This window comes from Charadrius vociferus, unplaced genomic scaffold (assembly GCF_000708025.1).
Source record: "Charadrius vociferus isolate BGI_N301 unplaced genomic scaffold, ASM70802v2 scaffold163, whole genome shotgun sequence".
Taxonomy (NCBI): Eukaryota; Metazoa; Chordata; class Aves; order Charadriiformes; family Charadriidae; genus Charadrius; species Charadrius vociferus.
The window spans coordinates 17,214,613-17,238,012 of record NW_009648332.1 but is presented as its reverse complement, the minus strand read 5'-3'; the positions used below and the strand labels follow the sequence as shown (position 1 = coordinate 17,238,012).

At 37.9% G+C, this 23,400-nt stretch overlaps 1 protein-coding gene across 1 annotated transcript in view; it reads right to left on the bottom strand.

Annotated features, from left to right (window-relative positions):
- Positions 1–1,259: 1,259 nt before the first annotated feature.
- The window catches only part of LOC104286333 (lipid phosphate phosphatase-related protein type 4), a 45,437-nt gene continuing 23,296 nt past the window's right edge, over positions 1,260–23,400 (bottom strand). The window contains exons 2-7 of the mRNA XM_009884910.1: positions 17,550–17,735; positions 12,715–12,844; positions 10,806–11,001; positions 6,065–6,122; positions 4,623–4,796; positions 1,260–2,597 (exon numbers count right to left, since the gene is read on the bottom strand). Of these exons, the coding sequence (XP_009883212.1) occupies positions 1,260–2,597; positions 4,623–4,796; positions 6,065–6,122; positions 10,806–11,001; positions 12,715–12,844; positions 17,550–17,735 (2,082 nt within the window). The remainder of the gene's footprint in view (positions 2,598–4,622; positions 4,797–6,064; positions 6,123–10,805; positions 11,002–12,714; positions 12,845–17,549; positions 17,736–23,400) is intronic.

Sequence of the window (23,400 nt, the reverse complement as noted above, 5' to 3'; positions counted from 1 at the left end):
AAAAATATAATGCTTAAGAAGGCTCTGGAGGGTGTTTCAAGGGAGGTGAACAGTAGTAGTGGCACAATGCAATACTCATCAGTGATTCTGCAATACCAAGGCATTCCATTTTGAAAGCGAAGCATAAATCCCTTAAATGATGGCGACTGGGGTGAAACTTGTGACTGTTCTTGTGGCATGCTAAGCAAGTGAGGTGAATGACTGCTTCTAAGTGTGAGCTATGGTATTAATTACTGTCTCCTTGGAAGCTGGTCAGGAAAGTGGCCGTTTATTTTTATTTACTGATGGCTCAACTTTCACATTTGCACGTCTTGCAGTTATTGGTGTCCTGCATTATATGGTTAAAAACTAATAGAAAAATGGAAGGGTTGCAGTTTTAAAGAGGTTTAAAAATGTAAAATCTGAATTACTTGTAGTACTTTAAAAGACCCCTTAAAAAACATAATTTAAAACAATCTACAAGTTAGCCCACTAAGAAGCAGCCTCTTCATTAGTAGCACCTGTTCTTAAACAAAAGTTGAGCAGTAGCAGCAAAACTATTGAAAATAGATAGTTATTCCATTCTAATGGAATGTCACCCACACATTTTTTGTTGCAGTAGACATCTTAAAGAACTACACAAAACCTTTGCAATCTTTGAATGTGACAGATCCACTATAACAAAGCTGTAAATATTTCCTACGCTAAATGAATGCAGCCAGCATCATCATAGTATTAGCAATATTACTTTTAAAGTAACTGCACATCAATATGTCATGTGTTTGTAGAGTCTAATAAGTATGCCATTCTTCAAAACATCTAAAGTTATCATCAGCACCATCCTGTATTAAAGATTTGGTGCAAATTCTGCAAAGGTGAATATATACCACTGATACAGCCTTTGCTGTGAAAAATTCAGTTGATTTTGGACACAAATATAAATAAAATAAAAAGTTGGCACATTCAGGAAGTAAAGTGTCTATGTTCAAGACCATTGTTTTGATTGACATCATCACCCTCAGAAAAACGTTTTGAGTCTGAAGAAACAAGTTGCATGAAAATGTTTCACATTAGTTAGGTTCTGGCATTGTGCTTTTCCCCCACCACATGCTTTTCACAGGCTCATGCACATTGCACATCAGCAGTGTTTAACAACAGTTGGGCTGCTGGTCAATAATTTGGCACATTAAAGGTAAATATCAGCTCAAACCAAAGAGAGCAGAACCTGTGTCAAGATGTGTTTCCTTTGTGGTGGTACGCACCAACTGATATGTCTCCTCTCATTCCTTGTATGCTCGTGTGGGGGATGTGCCTTTATAGAAGATGTTTCTGGTGTTCTCTGGACTGCTCCCTCTCTCAGGGATTAAAATGATGTTACCTTTTCTTCGAAGTGTTGAGTCCCGGCTAGAAGAAATGGACAGAGTCTCTGAGCCAATTTCACTTCCCTCCACTGGTGTGACTCTTATCGTAGTGATTCCATGATGGTGATGCTCACTGTTATCTATGTTGCTCCTTTTCCTGTCACCTGACCCGTAACTGTCTTTTAAGGAGTCACAGCTCTCAGAGTCTCTGTTAAGATCATTTAGCTCGTATGTCTGACGAAGGGTGACTTTTTCAGGACCTTTCCATTTCCATGACCCACTTCCTTCACCTTCTGACGGCATCTGAATTACAGGTCTGTTATTTTCTGGATGGGCCTCAACTCTGACAATGCTGCTTGGCTCATGGTCGGTCAAGGTTTTATATCTGATGGCTCCTGTGCAGGTGACTGTGCTTCCCTCTGAACTCTTTGGACTGCCCTGAAGCACTCCTTGCTGTTTAGACATGGCTATTACTTGCATGATTCTTGGCTGGCTATTGCTTCTACATGCAACACTCTTCTCAGCAGCTTTCAGCCATTTAGCTCTAGCTGAACTACTTTTGGGTGATGTGTTCACGTTTTCCTGAGTCTCTTCAGGAATATGCACTAGCTGGGATGAGCCAGGACGTGACTGAATAGAGACCCTTGGCCCCCCAGAAAGACCTGAATTGTTACAACCTGGTACACTGCCAGGTTGAATTTTCAGGTATTGGCTAGTTGGGCCATGATGATCACCATTTACGCCCACTCTGGAGGGTTCTGAGCTTGATCTCATTTCGATAGCCCTTGGTGGTGACTGGCCAGAGTCAGTCTCTATTACTTGCAGTGACAACTTTCGACTTTCATTCTTGTTCTTCCACTGGGAAAGCAGCTGTTTGGAACGGGCAGAATCCATCGATGCGTGTATTGTTGCATTTCGTCTTGCTGGATCTTCCAAGGATGGTGTGTTGACTCTTGGCAAAGTGTTGCTGAAAGTAACCATATTTTCCTTTCCCATTGGGCTTCGTGGTGTTATTATTTCTACATCAGCATTTGCTCTCTTGATATTGGTCAGAGACCCTGAATCTCTGTGGTTTCTATTCAGGATGCTTTCTGTACGGTGAGAGACAATGCCATCACTGCTGCTACCATTTTTACCTGGCAGGATTCTGTTGGCATCTTGACTGAGATCTGTCAAAGACCTTAGAGGTTCTCTGTGAAAACTTGGGTGAAACACATTCTCGTCACTTGGTAAGAAGTTGCCCACAGCATACAGGCCCTGATATTTGAACAGAAGCATCAACAATCAGTTATGGAGAAAAGATATGTTTTAAAGTATTTTAATTATACTCTTCTGCCTTTAAATTAATAGAGTGACAGATTTAGTCCAACTTAACTGACAAGGTATGTTCACTTTCCTTTCCTCACCAGTATATCCTTATTCCAAATTCTGTCTTCAATCTGGTACATCTAGATATGTATGAAGTATTCTCAGTAGGATAGCTAGGGCACATAGTTCATGGCAATAAGTAGTTGAGGAAAAGATTAAGCCTCCTTCAGTTTTCTTCATTTTATAAAGCAACAGATACAACTGAAGAAAGAATGTTTTGTTACAAAAATAACAAAATAAATGTTTGCAGTCTTCCAGGCAAAGCTATTTTACAGCTACACTGCTGTCTGCTCTGATTTACTGAATCTTGTTACAGCTTGAGTTGTTCTCTGCCCTGTGATTCTGCCCTTTCTACGGCATAATAACCATGTAATACAATATCTACATGATAGAACAATTTATCAACTTTAAATCAATTGCTTTCCAAGCTGCGCAGAACTGTAACAAGATTTAGTTATACAACACTTTCGTATTCAGCAGACTCACTGTAAAATGCTGTAATTTCAAAAAGACTCCACTGAGAGAGAATATTCCATGAAAGGGTCAAATGCCTGACTCAATCACTTAGGTTACTTGTTCTTTACACTCCTTTCAGAGTTATTTGTTGTTTCATGTTATTTCCCCTGCCCTCCCTCTTATTGGCATGTAGTTTTCAGGGCAGATTTACTGACTACTGGGTATCCAGGACAATGTACTCTCTGATGTATGTTACCGTGCAACAGTACATGGAGAAGACCTAGCAAAGAACATACTTGTTTGTGGATTTCAAACATGGGAACAACAGCTCCATTTATAAGAGTCTACAACAGCTTAATAATTTGAAATAATATTCTACAGCGTGCCTTTCTGCTCACAGTGCAATCATAGAAAGTGACTTTAGTAGCTTATGGGGTTTCTATTATCTACCCTGGTTGCTGTTTCTTCTGCCACTGTGAAAGCCGTTTTTCCCCCGGTCACCTCTGTAGACCATCTGCATGTACCTTAGATTATCTTATCACAGATAAAAAGGGGACAGGAGATGAACTTATTTTAGTACTATACTCAAACTCATCATTGACTTCTTGGGCGTCAAAACCATCCCACTGGCTGTTAAGACTCTCTTGTTCACCTGCCCACACTGGAGCAAAAATGTTGTCAGTAGAAGTTTCTGACTGCTCACAGGCAGCTGGGTTGACGCTGTGTTGAACAGCTATGGCAGCAACAGTCATGTTGGAGACATACTGAGAGCAGCAAGCAAAAGCAAATGCTTGATGAGCCTCATACTGACAGATACAAACAAGCCTATCCTACATATTCCCTTACAGGACCCTTCCAAGGTGCTCCATCTGTCTCAGCGCAGTACAGAGGAAAAACATAACAATAACCTGGCTTGGGCATCCTATTTCCCCTGCGTAATCTCCCAAGAGCTCCAAAGAATCACAAGGGTGTAATATTGCCTTTGATTTCTTGCAGGTTCAGCAATTTACTCATCTGAGTTGCTGCATATTAATTCAACCATTTTTTTTGCGATCATAAAGCTAATGTTGGCAATATAAACTCAGGCTGGCAACAAATACCAATGAATCCAATATTTGTCTTGCATTATGCTTGTAAGTGTGGAGTAGAAAAGATGAGTATCTTTAAGTACTTAATGAAGCACATAATGTTAGAGCTGTTTCTGTATACAATACCAGATGATTATATACCACTTTGTGCAGTTATGGCACTTTAAAATGAAATACGTTATTTGCTTTTTCCTGTTTATTTTCAGTGATTACTCCTAACATCATCATCTTCAACGCATTTTCACTATATTTTTAATTATGGCATGTAACCATGATGAAAGGTTATAATAAAAAATACCAGTATTCTTATTATAGCCTTATCAGTTTTATGTGCTAAAACTTAACTACATGAATATTATATTATATTTACCAAATAGAGAGCAATTCCTCCTCCTATGAGAAAGCCACAGTAAACATCAACTGGATGATTCTTATACTGGGTGATACGTGTCAGACCACATATAATTCCACAGATGATAAAAGCAAAGACTAAGAGCGGTTTCAGAAGTTTTGAGGAGTCTGTTAATGTAGAATTGAAGTACATCTTGAAAAAAGAAAGAAAAGAAGAAGCAGTTGAAGAAACTTATATTTACCTAAGAGGATATTAATTTCTTGCATTCAATGTTTCTTTCACACATAGATCACTTACACAGTGATACTGCAAATAATGAGTTTAATTTTAATTGACAACCCTGTTAAAATTTGCTCACTTACTGTAGGAAGATCTGAAATCACAAGGAATGTATTTCCAAAAACATAGACAGTGATACTTTTTGACATCAATTAGGATAAGGATTTTATGCCTAAATACTGTTCACAGTCAGAGCCTAAATGTTCTGTAAATGTGACTAAGGAGCCACTGCTTCTGAAATAGAGAAGCCAGATGTCATGCCAGATGAACGCATTAACCTGTTCTCACAAAAGCTACCACCAGATGCTTTAGAGATCCATTTCTCAACTGGGGGCCATGATGTCAGGGAGTTCACAAAAATTAAGTGGAGATGGTTCATTAGTATTATTCCAAATTTTGGCCTTTCTCTGGGCAGAATAAATACTGGCAAGCTCCCAGTACATGCACAATTCTATTATCTAATTTGATTAACTGGTTGCTATTGTTGTTTTCCTCTGATTTTTATAGCATGAGTGATGGAATTACTTTTTTTTTATTATATACTTCACATCAGTGGTCACTCATACAAACATTGTAGCCCATACTGAAGAAATGTCATTGGTCAGATGTGGAAAATCAGCTGGGATCGCTGCAGCATCTCCTACAATTTCCTGCTAGTTACTGATAGGTTTTATTCACTTGCTTTGCAGTAGCACCTTGGAGGCCTCTGGGAGTGATTGTGCTAGTTCATCCATGCTGCAGTTCTATGGAGGTCAAATGAAACTACATCACATAAACGTTTGTTCCTTAATGCCTCAAGTTTAAAAGCAGCAAGTCAAGTGAAGACAGCAACAAAGAAAAGGCAGAACACGTAAAGGTTAATTTGGATGGTAAGTTAAAATATCACCCTGTAAGACAGATAAGCGCTACATTTTATGTGAATAATATGAGGCATCAAATATACTTTAATGTTACACTTTTTGTTACTTCTTAACAAAGGATGTGAAGCAGTTGAATGTTTTCTGTATTCTTAATAGATCTGGTTTGATTTTAGCTGTTAGTAGTTTTATTTTGCTGTCAGACTGGGAGGATAAAGACTTACATCCATCCAGGATATCCAGGCAACCCATCACTTTGCAATATACAGCAAATGACTTTCTGACTTTTCTCTTGTATAAATGAAAATGAACAGAGTTACTCACCGAAATGTACACTGCTGCAAAGGCTGCCAGGGTGGCATGTTGAGAAGGGAATGACTTTCTGCCAAGGAAGGAGACTCAAATTATGCTTCTCAGTTCAAATACACTATGCTAGCATTCACTTGAAAAAAACACTGGGTGGTACAGTCATTTTCAGCTTACACTTCCTAAGCAATATATGATGGATCAGTAACATTTAATTTCTAAATTTCTTTTCTATAATCTGGAGAAAGGACCAATGTTAATGAAGTGCCTTTGTTTTGAAGTAAATATTTAGCACGAAATTCTTTTTGTATACTAAGAAAATATGTACTATGAGAACAGTGGGGATGAGCTAAGGACTGAATGCTTGATTGAGAGAAATACCTACCAGTTTATTCCTATAAATAAATTTCCATAATAACTTTTCAGTAAGTACCTAATTATAGAACTTATTTAATGCACGAACCTTGACCTTATGATTATTCTCACTGATTTCACTTGGACTCTACAGAGCCCCTGCTTTGTTGCTCTAATAATGGGGGGATAACAGGGTGAATTTCTTCTCAGAGAGGCAAACTACATCTTTATTTGCTATGTCTTCACGTTTATTTTTAAAATTTCAGCACTGTGTAAGATGACAGGAATAAATGGAGCACAAGAACATGGAGAGGGCATTTTAAGAGTTACCAGGCCCCTTCGTGAATCCCAGAACAAAAGGGTAAATGAAAATAGGTCCAAACTGTGCGATATAGTAGGCAATACCAGGTGTATTCTTGAAATTGCTGAGGGCCTTCTGCTTCCATTGAAAATTACTTGAATGATGCGGACTGGGTCTTGAGTCAGAAACTACAGATATGAAAATTCAAAGTGACAGCTTAGCTCCTATTTCTCTGACCAAGAAAAGGAGGGTTTGTGTTAGTAGCAGCTACGCAGAACCATCACATGAAGCCCTCTGACATTTTAACATTATTCTTCTTATAGACCCATTTCATTCCTCTAAAAACAACAAAAGAAAAGTGATGTGAACGTGAAGGAGACATTTTTACACAGTAGAAGGAAAAACTTAGCTGGGGGTGGATTCAGTAACACCTGTTCTATGACAGACATTTAGTTCATAGCTTGTAGAAGCCCTAAAAAACTTTTATGACCTCTGAGCTCTAGAACTGAGTAAGATGCAGTGAAGATATATAGCAGTTTATATCTGTATATTTATGTCCTTAAAATGGCATGGACATGTAATGTGCTGGCTGTCTTGATGAAGAAGGGTATGTCTATCTTGCAGCACAGAAGCCACTTTCACCTGAGAAAGCTCAGCTTGGGATAAATACTTGAACAATCATTCAGCTTGCCACCGTAACCGGGCTGCACGTGTAGCCGTTTTCCTAGCAGCACCTAAGTTAGCTAGTTTAAAATAGCAAAGACTGAAACATAGTCCTTTACCTTTAGACAAAGACATTTTTCTGCAAAGCAGCAGAATCTAATTTCTAAATTTCTTTCCTATGCATTTTGCCTTGTCTGTTCTAAATAATTCATTGGCAATTAAATGTGAGCATGTAGTTCAGTGTGAATGCCACACTGCTGACCTGAATTTGAGCCCATGGCTCCAGCAGGTTCATGACTCTGTCCAAGATGAAATCAGCGTGATTCCTTGTTCGTTTCTACAGACCTAAATTATTATTCTTCTTCTTTTTTTCTCCCCCTCCCCCCGCCCTTGAACAAACCTTTCACAAATAGTATCCCTAGGGAACAAGTTCAAGACTGAGAAAAGGAGGATAAAGACATGAAAAAAATTTAAATGTTTATAATGACTAATCAACTCCTTTACCCTGTGCAGGTTTTAGTGGAAGCATAAATCTACTTACAGTACCACTCAGAACTTAACCTTAATTTGATGGCATTTTTATAGTATATAAGGTGTGTCACTGTGCTAGTCAATTTTCTCTTTATTCTATTTTCTATTCATATGCTTTCAAGGCAAGCACAGCATGTTACAGACTAAACGCACTCTGTGTACTCTCTAATGGTGACACAGCTTTTGTTCCTCTATTTGTTATCTTTTAATCTAAAATGAAAATAATTCAAGCTCAAAATCTGTAGCCTTTTTGTACGGCTCTGTATTGAAAAGGTGAACAAAGGTCTCAAAGAAAACATGTCCTGAACTCAGATGACAGTGTATCACTCTAAATACTCATGCATGAGGATGTGTAGAGGGGGAAAAATGATAAGGAAAAAGTCATACTGAGACAGAGAGTCATACTGAGTCAGAACATCAGAAATATGAGACGGTAGAGAACTCACTGGAGATCTGAACAGAAATGACTGAAAAAGCTCTTTGAAGATAAACAGAGGAAAAGATGGACAAAGGAAACTGCTGGATATTTGGGGATGTTGCAGAAAATGATTTCATATAATCAGCTGGATAATTATGTGTTCCTCTCTATCCTTTTCATAGGGGAGTGCAGAGGCAAATTTCTGGAGCCAAAGTTTCTGGAAAGTACAAATAAAAAATGAAGGCAATCTCAGAAGAACAAGTCCCTTACAAGCTGAAATTACTGAAGTCAAATTAACCTCCTGGGCTGGAGAAGTTATACCATAACTCCTACAGCAGATGACTGAAGGAAGTATTGAACCAGTAGCAAGTGCCGATTGCTTTGGTAAAGGTGAGACAGGCATAAAGAAGCAACAATTTAATAAAGGAAAAATGCAACAAAATTGAATTAAGGAGAAACTGGGGGTTGTGCCAGAATACCAGAACACCAAATGCATCCTCTATGATGGGAATAAATTTGAGATATCAATATGTGGTCATCTTCCTAAAGAAACAGAAACACATAAAAGCTGACTGCTTAGTCTTAATATGTTACAACTAGTTTTGTTCGGTTTTGGAAGTGATGATATTTAAACTTAGGAATGATCAGTGGTTTTGGAATGTCTACAGGCAGTAGGCATCATATCTGAGACGATAATGAAATGAACGAGATACAATAATGAAAAGCTACACCAGTTTCCCTGGGACACCATGTAGGTGCAAGACACTGCTTGCAGGCACCAGGCTTCAATGGCAGTATCCCAGTAACAGCAAATGGTTATGGGAAAAGAGACAGTGAGGTGAAGGCTGATATAGTGATTCTGGTTATGCCTTTCACCAAAATTATTGTCACCAAATTATTTGGGACAAATAGAGCTACAATCCTTCATTCCAGTTCTGGATCATGCCCACATATATAAATTGAAAAGATATGGCAAGTTAATCAATGCTAATTGTGAGTCTTAGCCCACTAGAAAGTTTTAATCAAATAATTGAAGGTCTTTAAACATCAGTGAAATTGGTTTGTCCCAGTGAAAGGAGATAGATAACGAGATTTGCTGGAAGATACTTGCAAAGTGAATGATTTCATGATTCCCAAGTGTGTTGACCATTGAAATAAATGGAAAAGCAAAGAAACCGGGGAAGAGGTGCCTTAATATAGAGACAGAACATTTTAATTATATCGCTGTGACAAAAATGTAATGCCGTGAGGCATAAAGTTAAAACAGAAGCTAGCTTCTCGGGCTGCATACAGAAGAAAGGAGTGCAAAGCTTTAGTGAAGTGGATGTGACAGAAGTAACACAGCTTCATGTCTATTAATCAGGTACACAGAAATTATGCAGCTGAGTCAGGCACAGAAATTGTAGTCACTTCAAGCATTCTATAATTTTGCTGTAACTTTTTTCGAGAGCAGGAGATTTAAAAAAGCACCAAAATTTTGAAGGACTGCCAAATTCAAACATTCAATGACTAACAGGCAATAAAGATTAACCTGGTGTGGAAAAGATACAGAAGACTACTATTGTATTCAGTAAAGAGCTTCATGATTTCTCAGTAGTGTAGTGCTTATATCTAGGACACTTCATACTAATGAAGTCCTTGAACTAATGAGTAACAGATGTATTGGAACAGTAAAACTTACTGACTTATACCCTCAGATTCCCTGTTTAAATCTATGACCTGTCATCAGTAATTGAATTATCACTATTTTGTCACATTAAGCTTGTTTAAAATAAGATATACAGTCTGCTTTATATCTCAACTTGTCTGATATGCATGTCCAAAACCTGCTACAATAAACAATTTATCTCCTGGCTATGTATGTAGGGAGGAGGCTAAAGACTAAATGACCAGGGAGGATAAACCACCAGTTAGAAAGACCATGAAAGAAAAGGCATGTGGTTGGGAACACACAGATTTGCACTGTTGTGGTCTTTCCTCTAATAAAGGGATTTTTTTCAATGCTGTCAATATAAAAATCTTAATCAACTAGAGAAAGAGCAAACAAATAAACTCTTCCAACAAATCCCAAAACCAAGCCTCACAAACAAAGACCAAAATGCCAGAACAGTAATGTATGTTATACTGAGGTCTCAGACAAAGTACTTGGGTGAGTTCTTTCCCTGCCAGTTATGGAGAACTCACCCAGATCCCACTGGGAAAAGCAGTAGAAGCCATACATATTAATAATTGTATAGGGAATTGTCTCCTTTGAAAGAGGGAAAATAACTAGCTACTAACAACTGTGACTTGGAATCTGACAAAATCTTCCAAAGCCCACTGTTGGCCTAGTATTTTTATACAGAAAACTGAACATCACTAACTCACCTTTGTTACAAAAAACTGACAAAACTCCTTTAGACTTTAGCTAGAAAAAAAATCTTGAAACTGGGACAGAAAATAAAAACCAAAATGAATACTTAAAAATGTACACAACAAAGGATAGAACCAACCTTCCAGCATTGATAATATTGAGATCAGATCCTGAGCAAATATCTTCCACAACATATGAATTCTCTGAGCAGGATACATTTAAGGATGTATAGTTAGGCTTGCAAACAGTCAGGAAATATGGTGCCTGATATCCTGTTGATAGCTGTATAATATCAGTAACAAGAGCAGTAGAACAAAGACCAAACACATGAACACCTAGGAAAGAAATCAACAGAGCTTGTTAACTTTATTATATGCATAAATTAGATTAATTCATTGTGACAAAATACATTCAACGGAATTCTAGTGGCTTGTGCCATTGAACTTGACAGTATTTAACTGAAGAATAAGATGTATTTTTTTAATGAAAACATTGCAAAGTTTAATTCTTTAATGTAAAAAAAAAAAAGATTATTTATGCTTGTTTTCTTCCTGTTGATACTTAACATTTCGATAGCTTGATGTCCTCCAACATCTTTTCATAAAAGTGAACTATGCTGGAGCTGCTTCAGTTGGAAAGCAGTTTTCTGAACTGACTAAAGGACAGCCAACTATTTGAGGACAGCATGTGTGCTCATCCAGTCCTTGGACTTGCCCACTGGGATACAGGCTTTTAATAACACGGACAGCTGCCCATTAGATCACTGCTCTGAGGACCTGTTCTCTTTTTACCACCAGGGGCACATCGGCTGGCAATAACTTTGCCTACCTTCACACCTCTGATATTTCTTGAATACCAGGTCCTTGTGATGAGTCCAAATATTTAAGTCTTTTTGGTAATTGATCAACGTTTTTATCTGGTTAATAATGCCAAATTCACAAGGCAGTTGAAGTAAATGCAGTTGTTTTACTGAGCATTTTTAACTGCTTTTCCCCTATTTAGCTCTAATTCCCTACTTGTATTCATATAAATAAATTTATTTTTCATCTTAAAATGGAAAGAATGCTAAAGTCATAAAAATATGAAAGAAACTGCAAATTCAGACTATGAATCAGGAAAGAAATTAATGTATCTTTGAGCTTGTCTTTTTTTGGTGATGGAATGTGATGCCATACAGGAGAAGTTGAGAGCATGGGGTATCTTTACAGTCCTGTTTGCTGACATTGTAATCTACCATCCCCTCTGCTCACTTCCTCACTGCTACTCTTAAGAGGTTGCTTTACTGGTCATAGACTGTATAACCTCTCCTTTCATGACTTCCCTGCTTGCCAAACTACAGAAACCTAGTGCATAGTCCTCCTACCAAGTTTTCAGTCTGCTGTCCTGCAGGTTGTCTTTGCCTAGGCTGGCCTCTCTAATGAAAGAGTTCTGGAACAGAGAAAACCTTTCCTTTAGCCACTCATTGGTAGAGGAAATTAACTGTTAAGGAGGGGAACAAAGTCCAGTTGCCTTTTCAAGCTCAGTTTTCATAAATGACAATTAAAACAAAGTAAAATAAAACAATTCAACATGTTCCTCTCTATCATTAAGTTGCCAGATTCTACCCCTTTTTCAAGAGTTAGATAAACACATCCCAGAAGAAGAATGTCAAATCTACTGACAGTTTCTGACAAGTTTTTACTGTCATGCTGAATACTGTGTCAGGTGGGTTAAATCCCTATGATGCACTGAAGACAGGCAGGGGAAGCTATACACTGAAACAATTAAAAGGAAGCCAGCTCAAGGTGGGCAGAGAAGGAAAAACAAATGATTCTTTTAGAAACGCTGACAATAGTACAGGAGAGGAAAGGGAAAATGGAGAGTGTAGATGCTGCATTACTGAGTATGGGGCTGCTCCATTCGACAGTTTCTTCTCACATTTTCTGGCAGATCTGTGCCAGTGACAGCCCTGCACTGTTCTGAAAGGCTGTTTCAGAGAAGGAAACCTGCATGGTGAAAACTGAATGTATATGGAAAGCTCTTCTTTGTGACCAACATTTGAAACCCACCAACAAATCTGACAGCTCTTCTAAGAAAAGAATTGAAGTTGCATCCTCCTGCATTAATATTGGCCTCTGTTCCAATCCCATTTCTTCTTTTGGACAGGCAACAGTAGAGAATTCCTTCTCCTATCATTATCTGCAATGACAAAGGAGCCGTTAAATGTAGCAGTTACTCAGAAGACACTGATTGAATTCAAAGGGCTGAAGTATAACTATGCCAGAACCATTGTCATCCACTGACCTGTACTTGCCTTTAAAAGATTTGTATCAGTATGTAAACATTCAGTAATGCAACTTAGACTGAGTGAGGGCAGGCAAGAAGGTGGCACTGAAATTAAATGCAAGCAGCATTACAGTATACAGTGCTTAGTGGAATCGGGGTCTTGATCCACAGCTGAAATTTGACACCTCTACAATAAAAAAAGTAATAATTAGAAAATCTCGCCTCTAAAATAATCCAGGGCCGCTGCAATATCTTACTGCTCATGAGGTGGTTTTAACAGTCAGTCTTGGCCTCAAGCCTAGCAATCCCTAACAGCTTCTAATTACATGGCAGCCTGCTCTTCTGTTTGTTTAATTTGGCTTGGGTTTTAACCAGATCCACAGCAGCAGAAAAAGTTCTGTCCTTATGGTCCCTCTGAACATACCAAGCAAAACAGATTATGACTGAAGCCCTAGACAAAAGTTTATAACAAAAATAAAGAGAAGAATATAAATTAAAAATGGTGCTACTTGCTGGAAAATCCACAGCCACTCACACATTTGCAGTCTCACGTTTGGTTGTTTTCCTCGTTAAATAGTGCAACAACTTGGAAATCTGTAAAGGGCTTGTACAGCATTCTGAATAAGGGTTGGGTTGAAATATCGAAATTAGTGAAGCAGTTCTCACCACTAAAAGGAGATTCACCCTGTCTATCCACAGATGCACTGAAAACTAATATATGCGATGCACAAAGCTTAAAATGCAACAAGATGCTAAAGCATCTGAATTATGCTGAATCTGCTGTAATTACCAGTGAAGTTAGTGCACGTTAAGACCCCTCACCTTAGGAGAAGGGAAATAAAATGAACAAGCTTACTCTAACTCTTTCTTAGCTAAGAGTGTAATAAATTGAAATTTCCTTTCTTTGCCAGAAAAATTGAAGTAGTGAAGGTTATCTCATTACATGGCCACATCAGTGGTAAGTTTTGTTTAATGAATTTTAATTAGATGAGAACTATGGTCACTATTATCTGTCTCCATTTGATCAATTTACAGCTGAAACCCCCTGGACAAATCAGTAGTATTTCAAACTTAACAAACAGAGAAACCCTACTAGTTTTTAGCCAAGCTCTAGGGAACATCTGGCACAGGGAAAAACACCAGAGAGATGGATTAGCTTGTGTGATAGAGGAGAAAATTGGGAAACAGCAAGGCCTGTGTGAAGGAAAATTCAGAGGCTGGTATTTCCAGGGAAACAAACTCTCACAGTAGAGGAGGCAGTAGGACTGAAAATGCCAGCAGTGAATTTCTCTCCTTGTGAATTGATTTCCCAAATCAATGTGATCTAATTTCCTGGTGATCTCTGTTACAAAGCACATTGTTACCTTTAAGTAGATTTTTAGTCAGTAGCTGGTAAGGGTTTGAATCTACACTGATATGACTAAATGACTCGTCCTTACATTTTTGAATGAATAGCTAGAGAGAAAATATGTCAGAGGATCAGATTGAGAGTTCTTTGAAGCAAATGGAAGTCATGTTGCCTTTCAGGTGTATCTGTATTCCAGACATAAAATATCCATGTTGGTAATTTCATACAAGTCCAGTTGTTCCACACTGAAGTCTCCTGTGGTTTACGAATACATATGGAAAATTTCAGATATGCCACAAGCTATAAAACATATGTCAATAACACAGGCAGTACTTCAGTGCTACACAAAAGACCTGGTTAAAAGCAGTTGCTGCTCACTAATAATGAGCAAAAAAACCCAAAGGAAAAAACAGCAAACGTAAAGCCTCAAATCCACACAGATCCTTCTGTAATAATGGCTTGGGAAAATAAATTACAAAATGCTAGACTTGTAACAAAAATTTCCTATAAAGTGAATAGATCTAATAAGTTCCCCAGTCTTTGGACTTTTGAGTATATCAAGAAAAATAATATAGAAAAAAAATTAAGTCCTATACTAACATTTAAATAAGGCTTTATTGAGGGATTGACATTGGAATTTGCTTGTCTTCTCCCTCCACTCCCCCTTTTTTTAAACATTTTTTTCTTATTTACAATCTTTGTTAATATTTAAAATGTGGGTTAATCACAGCTGTATTTTATTGAGTCTTGATGACCTTCTGTCTCATACTGCAGTAAGTACCTGAACTGCAGACAGAGGCTAGCATATGCTGTGTTACTGGAGATCCTTAATTCCTCACATAGCTCATGCTTTCTTTTCTATATTTTATAGATGTTATAAAGTGTGTAATTAATTGAAATGTTAATGAAAACTAAATTATAAAATGCTAAACTCTAAAAGATGACAACTGCACAATTATAAGCTTTTTATATTGAGCTTTATTGGCCTACTTTTTCCAAAGAAAAAGGGAAGAATTGGAAAAAAACCCACACCCTAGTTTTTTACTTCAGAAGTGGTATTGAGAGCTGATGCTCTACACCACCTTCAGCACCTTGTATTAAAGGAGGTTGTGTATTTTGCAGTATCAGAGCCCCATTCTCCAATCAATACAAGCATCACATTCATGTTCACACTAATACAAATAGAACTACACCTTCCTAAGGCTCGCAGCTTTTAAGACGTTGTACTTTGAAGCTTCAGGATTTACTCTTTACCAATCATGAGTTTGATAAGCATGCTCAAGTGTGGGGTTGAGTTCCTTACGTGGCATGGTTTTGGTTAGTTGTCTGTACTGCTGGTAGGAGAATTATTCACGTAAGAATAACATTTTCTATTGCAAAATTTCATGCAATGCTGAAATAATTTAGCTGTAATCAAAGCCCTTAACAAACACTTCATAATGAAATGGCCATCCTTCATCTCAGTCGAAGGTGTTTGATATTACCTAGCCTTAACATAAACTCTGAAGTAAAAATCAGCTTTTACCCCTCTACTGTGGCCCAAGTGAGCCTATATAGATAATTCCAATGGTTGTTTCAGGGAAGTCCACTTTTTTGTTATCAGAAACACCATCTAAACTTAAAAAACCCAGCCAAACTTCAATACCAACAACTTTTGTTCAGTTTAAAAAGAGAGAAATAAACAAAAACATCCTGGAAAGCAAAGAGAGAACAGTGCTTGACGATTTTTATATAGGCATCACATTTTATACATTTTGTAATTGCAAGTTGGCTAGTAGTATAAAACGAATGAACTGGTTGAATTTAAGGCAATTCAGAGGAGCTGGCAGCAGATACATTTGCAGCTGGCCTTAGAGAAGTGCCTAACCAGGATGTGTAGTCATTGCTGTCAGGGGAGAGAAGAGACCCTTTCAGAAGGTTGAGTCAGCTTTTTAGGTGCATGGAATTACCCACTTAAGGTGAATTTCTCTCTCCATTTGCCAAACAGGAGGGGTGTGAGAATAAGGCTCCTATCTGAGCTGCCTAAAATCAGACAGAATTAATTCCCTTTAGTATATATATATAAAGGTGAAGACTTTAGATTTCATTTTAATTTGACATAGCGATTCCACCAGGGACAACACTCACCTGTATGAGACAATTTGTATTTTTTTTTCTGTAAAATACTGTCCTGGTTTCAGCTGGGAAAGAGCTAATTTTCCTTCTAGGGATTGCTGTGAAAGGAATGTCACTAATACCTGTTGGTTTTAGTTGTTGATAAGTGATGTTTGTTCTATCCAAGTACTTTTTTTCAGCTTCCCTTAGAAGCATACACTGAATGATGGGATGGCCAATGAAATATTCCACACCATAGATGTCACGCTCAGTATATAAATGGAGTTAGCCAGGGGGCAGGAATCTGCAATCACTGCTCTGGACAGTGCCAATTCACTGGGCAGTGAGAGTGACCCGTGTCATTATTATTATTATTATTTTCCCTTCGCTGTTATTGTTTTTATTAAACTACCTTTAACTCAACCCAGGAGGGTTTTTTTTTCCTCCCTTTCCCCTTCTCTTTTTTTCCCTCTTCTCCCCACCCTTCTTGAGGGGGGAAAAGGGGGGTGCAGTAAGCGAATGGCTGTGTGGTTCTAGTTGCCAGCTGGGGTTAAACCACAACATATAGTGACCAAACTACTCATACTCTGACAGAATATTTCTGTTCTGCTGAAATCATCTCCTCCCTTTGGGTGAATGATTAAACCAGCTTCCTTTTGCCTGCTCCTTATGACTAACTTGCAATTTAGAGGAGTCCCAGTGCTATTTGGGAAAATGTAATTGATTTCACTGATACAGTTGATATACCTTCTCACTGAATAAAGCCAGTTCTAAGAAAAGTGGCATGTTCAGGACTGTAAATTAAAGGCTTTTGTTTCCAACAAAATCTTGTTTTTTGGTCTATCTCAGACTAGGGACATGTCCTGTCTGTAAAAGTTCAAATATTTGTACAGCATAACAGAATGATTCAAGCTGTTCTCACCCAACTTTAGATGCTGTTTCTTAACATTAATGCCCATAATCAGAGGAGCACAAGTAGATGAAATGCTACAGGGAATGTTTTAAGGACTGTGTCTCCTTCTGTTACAGAAGAATAAAAGATGAATTTAAAATCCTAAGGTAATTAGCCTGGATGACACTCTGCAGCCTAAATGAAACCAAAGGAGCTATTTTCTTTCTGCCAGCTGAGACTCTGTTCAAAATGGTTAATAAATGACAGTGGCACCTCAAACTTACCGTAATTGATGGTCCAGCAAAAACCAGACTAAGCAACATCAAGAAGGGAACAGACTCTTGTGTAGGTTCAATGTATGGCATACTCAGACTCTTGTCATAGCAATTAAATCCAGAGTGCACTGGCTTGAAGACATCAGTAAGTTCAAGAAAATAGAGGCTAACAACAGAAGATGCCAATATGGGCAACTAGAAGAGAAGAAAGCAACAAATTACTGTTTGGAAATGCAACAGCAATGCTTTTGCAAAGACAACATAGTATGTTAATAAATCTCTGTGATGTTTGCTATTTACATTTCATTGCTCCTTGTCATATCCATTTTACCATCTTTAAATAATTGATTCTCTAGAGATATGATACTATTCAGATAGTATCAAATAACCCTGTTGTCTACCAAGCTAGTCAAAACACCCAATCCAATCTCCAGTCCATGTAATTTAGCATTTTCATCTATGAATGATTAATAGACAAACTTAGAATTATTTTTTTTTAAAAGGACGTAGCAGGACTGCAGTCTCCCATGCAGGGCCTCAGCATTCTGCTGTTCATCATCACCCTTTCTGGTCCTTTAGCAACTCTGCGTCACATATATGACAGTGTTTATATCAAAGCCAGTTTGCATTAAGTTTCAAAGTAACAGTTAATGAAAAACAGTATCCAGTGCTGCCCTAGAATCTAAATATGTGATAATACAGAGTTCTGCCTTTGCATATTCAGTTTGTGATTCTATCAAAAAAAGCAATTAACTTTGGCAAGACTCAGTCTGTTTAGAACCATGATTACTATGGTTCACAATTCTTTTATCCTCTGGCTATTTAGCGATTTTACCCTTCGCAATTACTTCCAGTAATTTATTAAGAGCGAAGTTGGCCCCTCTGAGGATAAATTCACTCCAGCTTGCCACCAGCTCCTGAAAGCACAGATTCAACCAGTAAGCCTCTGTGGAAGGAAAGAAGTTGTTCCAGAGAAGAAAGAGCAACAAGGCATTTTGAAGCCGTTGGTTTTTAAGTGAACAGAGAGGGCAGCTGTGCACCCAGGGTGGGCATCAGAGCAATCAGAAGCGACAAGCAGCATGTGATTATTCTCTGTATCCTTCTAGTAAATGCTCAGAAATGTTTTTTGTTTGTTGTTTTTCAGAGTCCTCACTGAACAAGGCAACATTAGAACAACTGCCCGCTCCTCCACTGAGATGCAATGACTCCTTCTCTGTGTCTCCATTGCAATGAAGGTACCAATGGATAATATGATGTGAACTGCCTATCTGCTTCCTTTTCTTTCTTATTTTTAAATGGCTGTCACATTAACTTTTCCTCACTGTTAGCTGCAGCTGAAAAGTAAAAGCTTGCAACTACTAAATAGATACACTTAGACACATAAAAATCATAAAAATCTGACAAGCCTGTATCATATCTCTTGAGAAAAAACACTCTCTCTTTTACATCTAGCACCTCACATTATGAGAAATAGGGATTGTCCTAACATAATCTCAGGCATACTTAGATTATATTTTTCTTACAGTGTTCAGTACACTTTACAAAAATAATTGACTAATTAACATCAATGTCATTCATCCCATTCTACAAAGGAATAAAAAAGCAGAGGTAGAACTGGATAAATATTTATATTGGAAAAATGAATAAAACCTGCTATGTATGGCAGAGGGACAATGGTTTCTTGCATTAACTGGCCATTTTCAGATTTTTAAACATTGGGCTTTTAAAATGCAGACTTTTTGTGTACAAAATGCAATTCTGGGTGGTTAAAGAAGGAGGGTTCTAGTTAAATTTCACTGAAACATTTTTTAATACAGCTTAGTTTTTGTTTAAAAAGAACAACTTATCTTTGATGTGCTGAAGGACAGATTTGAAGAAGGTACGTTTTATCGTCAAAGCGTTCTAAGCAAAATCTGCAGAAGGTGGAGAATGGAAGAATTTTGCCTGTCTGGTTATCTGAGTTCAAGTTGATTGTGTTGTAATGTCGCATAGTATAGAGACTGTGATGGTGTAGAAAGGGAGGGAATGTGTACTGGCATCCCTAAGTGCTATGAGCATTACAAAAATAACACCAGGCATCTAGTAAGTTTTCTTCAGCAAGTAGTGTATGTGTATATATATATAACCCAAACATATACGTATATCTTCACTCACATACTATAGTACACATACCTACTACGTATAGTATATAACACAATATGTAATACAAATTATGTGAATACATAATATATAGTAGAACTATTATATAATCTGACATATACTGTGCATGGAATAATTACATACAATATAACTAAACTGAGTCCTGCTTCCTGCCCATCCCAGGAAGAAATCCAATTCTTTAGCTGGATGCGTTATATACTACTTCTCACTTCCTGCTGGATGTAGTCCCTGATTGACTATAATACAAGCGTGCATGATTTGTCAACATGGGCTACACTGTTTCTTGTCATTATAGAGATGTGCAGGGATAAAAGAGGACTTCCCTAAAGTCTTCATACTCTGGGAATAATTAAGATGGTTGTGGGACTGAGCACCCTTCTCTCCATACCTGCCTGCACAGAGACTGTGGAGCTCTTAGGGGCCTCCTGACCAGAGGGCTGGCACAGTGCACGCTGCCCTGCTGTGCAGGGAGCTTGCACCAAGTCTCTGCTGCTCTTGCTCAGACACTGAAATTCTGCACAGTGTTTGAACTCACACGTATTACAACTTCACTTCTGCATAGCATTTACCTCTTGAAATATTTGCAATGTCTTTTGTTATTATTAACTATTTGAAAGTCATACCTAATGATTTAGCCAGGATCTAGGTCCCATGGGGCAAAGCATCTTATAACAGGACACAACCCTGTAAAAATGAGCTAAATGGACAAAAAAGGCAAAGTGCTTATTGCCCTTCTTTTAAAAAATCATGCCCTTTTATCTAGATGTCCCCAAAGGTTCATTTCGTAGAATGGAAACACAGAGCAGGCAGACTCATGGAAGCCCTTGCATGCAGAGTTTCATCTTCACTGTGTATTCTTCCATTTCTGTAATGTCAAGAAAAGAAAAGCCTCTCCTTGAGACCCACAAGTCCACCTCTACTTTAATTATGGTATTCTTAGGCATAACTGTTTTAAATGGCAATATTGTACTATCAAAAATAGGTGATATATGACGTGATATTTTATTGTGAGACACTAAAATAAAAGATGTGGGTAACTTCTTTTAAAAACTACTGTACATAAGCTATAATTTTATTGTTAATTACAAAATCAAGGAATTGTAAGAATTGCATTTTACTGTCTTATGACTTCGCTACAGGACTCCTATATTATTTCTGACCGTAATCACCTAGTCTGCTAAAAGAAAAGAAATAATTCTAAAGCTTATGAATCTCCAATGTGACTGCTTACAATACTAATGAATAGGTTTATAGTCAATTTGCTATATACAGTATGTCAGATCCCACAGGACATTTTTCTTCCTATCTTTTTAAAAATACAAATACAAAATGCATCTTCTACAAGTCTAACATTTCTAAAAAAAAAAAAAAGCAAACGTTTCTAAAATCTTCTAAACAGTATAACTGGCTATTTAATATATGAATATTTATGGATTGTTCTGCTTAAGGCAGCAGTAGTTCTGTAATTATAGACTTCAGCTCCCAACACCTTGAAAATGTCAAATATAATTAGATGGTAGAATGTGTATTGTTTTAATTACAAAATGGAATAGGAATTTTCCTGTTCCTAATTAGAATAATAAAACACCCAACCTCAGTTCACATATCTCAACTAATAAGTCTTTATACTCTTATTTCCTTGGTTGGCTAATGGAAAGAGATCCCTCTTTAGCTTGTAATTTAGACCTGTAAATGTAGAGTTTGACCCGAGGGGTCAAACTCTGTTTGGCTTAAAGTCAGGACCACAATCAGCATAGCTGCTGAAAAGGTTTGATTTGGGGTCTATTTATTTTTTCTTAAAAATTTTTTTTTTCTTTTTCCTCCTGTTATTTTCTTAAACTGTAAGTTAAGAGCCTTTATTAAGCCATAGAATTTTGCTATTAATAATAATTAATGTTACTAATATTTAAAACGATTTTGCTGTATTGAGAAAGGAATTGTCCAAGCATCAGAAAAGATGATCTCTATTCCCAAGAGCTTAACAAGGATGTAAATACCTAGAGATCTTGTAAGGAGAAAAACAAAAGGTGAAACCCTCCTGTTTGTTACATAGTGCAGGACAAACCAAAAAAGCATTCAGTAGCCCGATAACTTATCTGAACCGATGTGATATGTAACAAATCTTCCTTCTGGCCAAGAGCCACAAGACATATATCACACATTGCAGAGAACTGAAAGAAGAGGTGGCTGTGAGAGGAGTTCAGAGGTGGGAGATAACAGCTCTTCAGGTTGCCCATCACTCTTCTGTGGGATGTGCTATGATTGCTCCTGGGGCTGTTTTGGGGTGCTCCTGGTTTACTTGTGAGGATTAAGATTATCCAGGACCCACAGTGCCAGCACAACTTATTATTGGTTATATGATATAGCCAATGCACGGAAGCCATGCAGGTCGTGCCCAAACCCCACAAGTTGGCTATCCCTTAGCCACCAGGCCCAAACTTGCTGGGGCACCCCTGGGTAGATGGAAACGCTTCTGTTAAGTTTCCCTATGATTAGTTTTGCATGGCTTCAAATGCATGAAAAGAGGAACCTGTAGAACCGTAGCCCACTGAATACAGTATTGTCATTGCTACTAACAAGCCACAGATTTTGTACTGAGTTTGCAAGGACTCAGGACTGCAGCTTGTCAAACATACTTTGTCTCATCTTGACCTGCCTGGAACTTTGTTTTTATCTGGTTTAATTGTAACAGCAGTTTTTCTAATGACCTTAGAAATTAGGCTATGCCTAGTTTGTTTTACTTTCATGTATCTTTGTATAGTACAACTTTGCATGATTTTATGTCTGTATCTAGTAGTAACAAGTAGTTATTCTGTATAAAACGAGCTATTTATCACTCTAATGTAGCACATCCCAAACCCTTTTTCAGGAGCAGTATGTTGTTGATCGTGATTCTTCCTCACTCTAGGAATCACTTGGGTTCATTTTTATGTTTGCTAATGCACTTTTACACCTTGGTCTTTCTCTTACAGTCTGTCTTTTCACATTACATTCCAATTTACTATATGTGGCACAGTTTACATATGTTGGACGCTTGTTCTTTGTACTCTTTGTTACCCCTAAAATCAGTTTTGCCAGCTGCAGTTCTGCATTTCTTTATCTGACCATTGTGTGAGTTGTTTATAGCCTTGAAGCCTCCAGTACCAGCATATGCCCCATCTCTTATCCTACACCTGTACCTCCTCCACATTGCACCCTCTGTAATGCAGGAATACGGGTCTGGTATGACAGCAGACGTCTTGCAAATGGGGCAGTGGAAGGCGAAGCCTTAGTAGGAAAATCTTATTGGAATGGATGGAACCCTACATAGCACTAGGTTGTCCTTTGGATAGCTCAGCGTCTGGGGTGCTGAATTTTGTCTCCGGCCTTCTACCAGGCACACACCCTGTTATTCTGAAGAAAACACTGAACTGCTTGCTCTTGAGTTAAAATGCAGGACCTTTAACTTTACTATTCCACAGGGTCTCTGCATAGCCCTAAATTTCTAATTCAAGGTGCTCCCCCCGCCCCCTTGGCAAATTTCCAAATAATCAAAGCTTCACTAAAACTGCATTCGCTCTGCAAGCGTTACAGGCAAGTCAGTAGGAATCAGATATTATTGATGGTTTCTTAAATGACACCATAGAGACAGTGAGGCTCAAACCAAAAAAAAAAAAAAAAGCAACAAATCAGCACACACCCATGGGCCCCCACCCCCCCC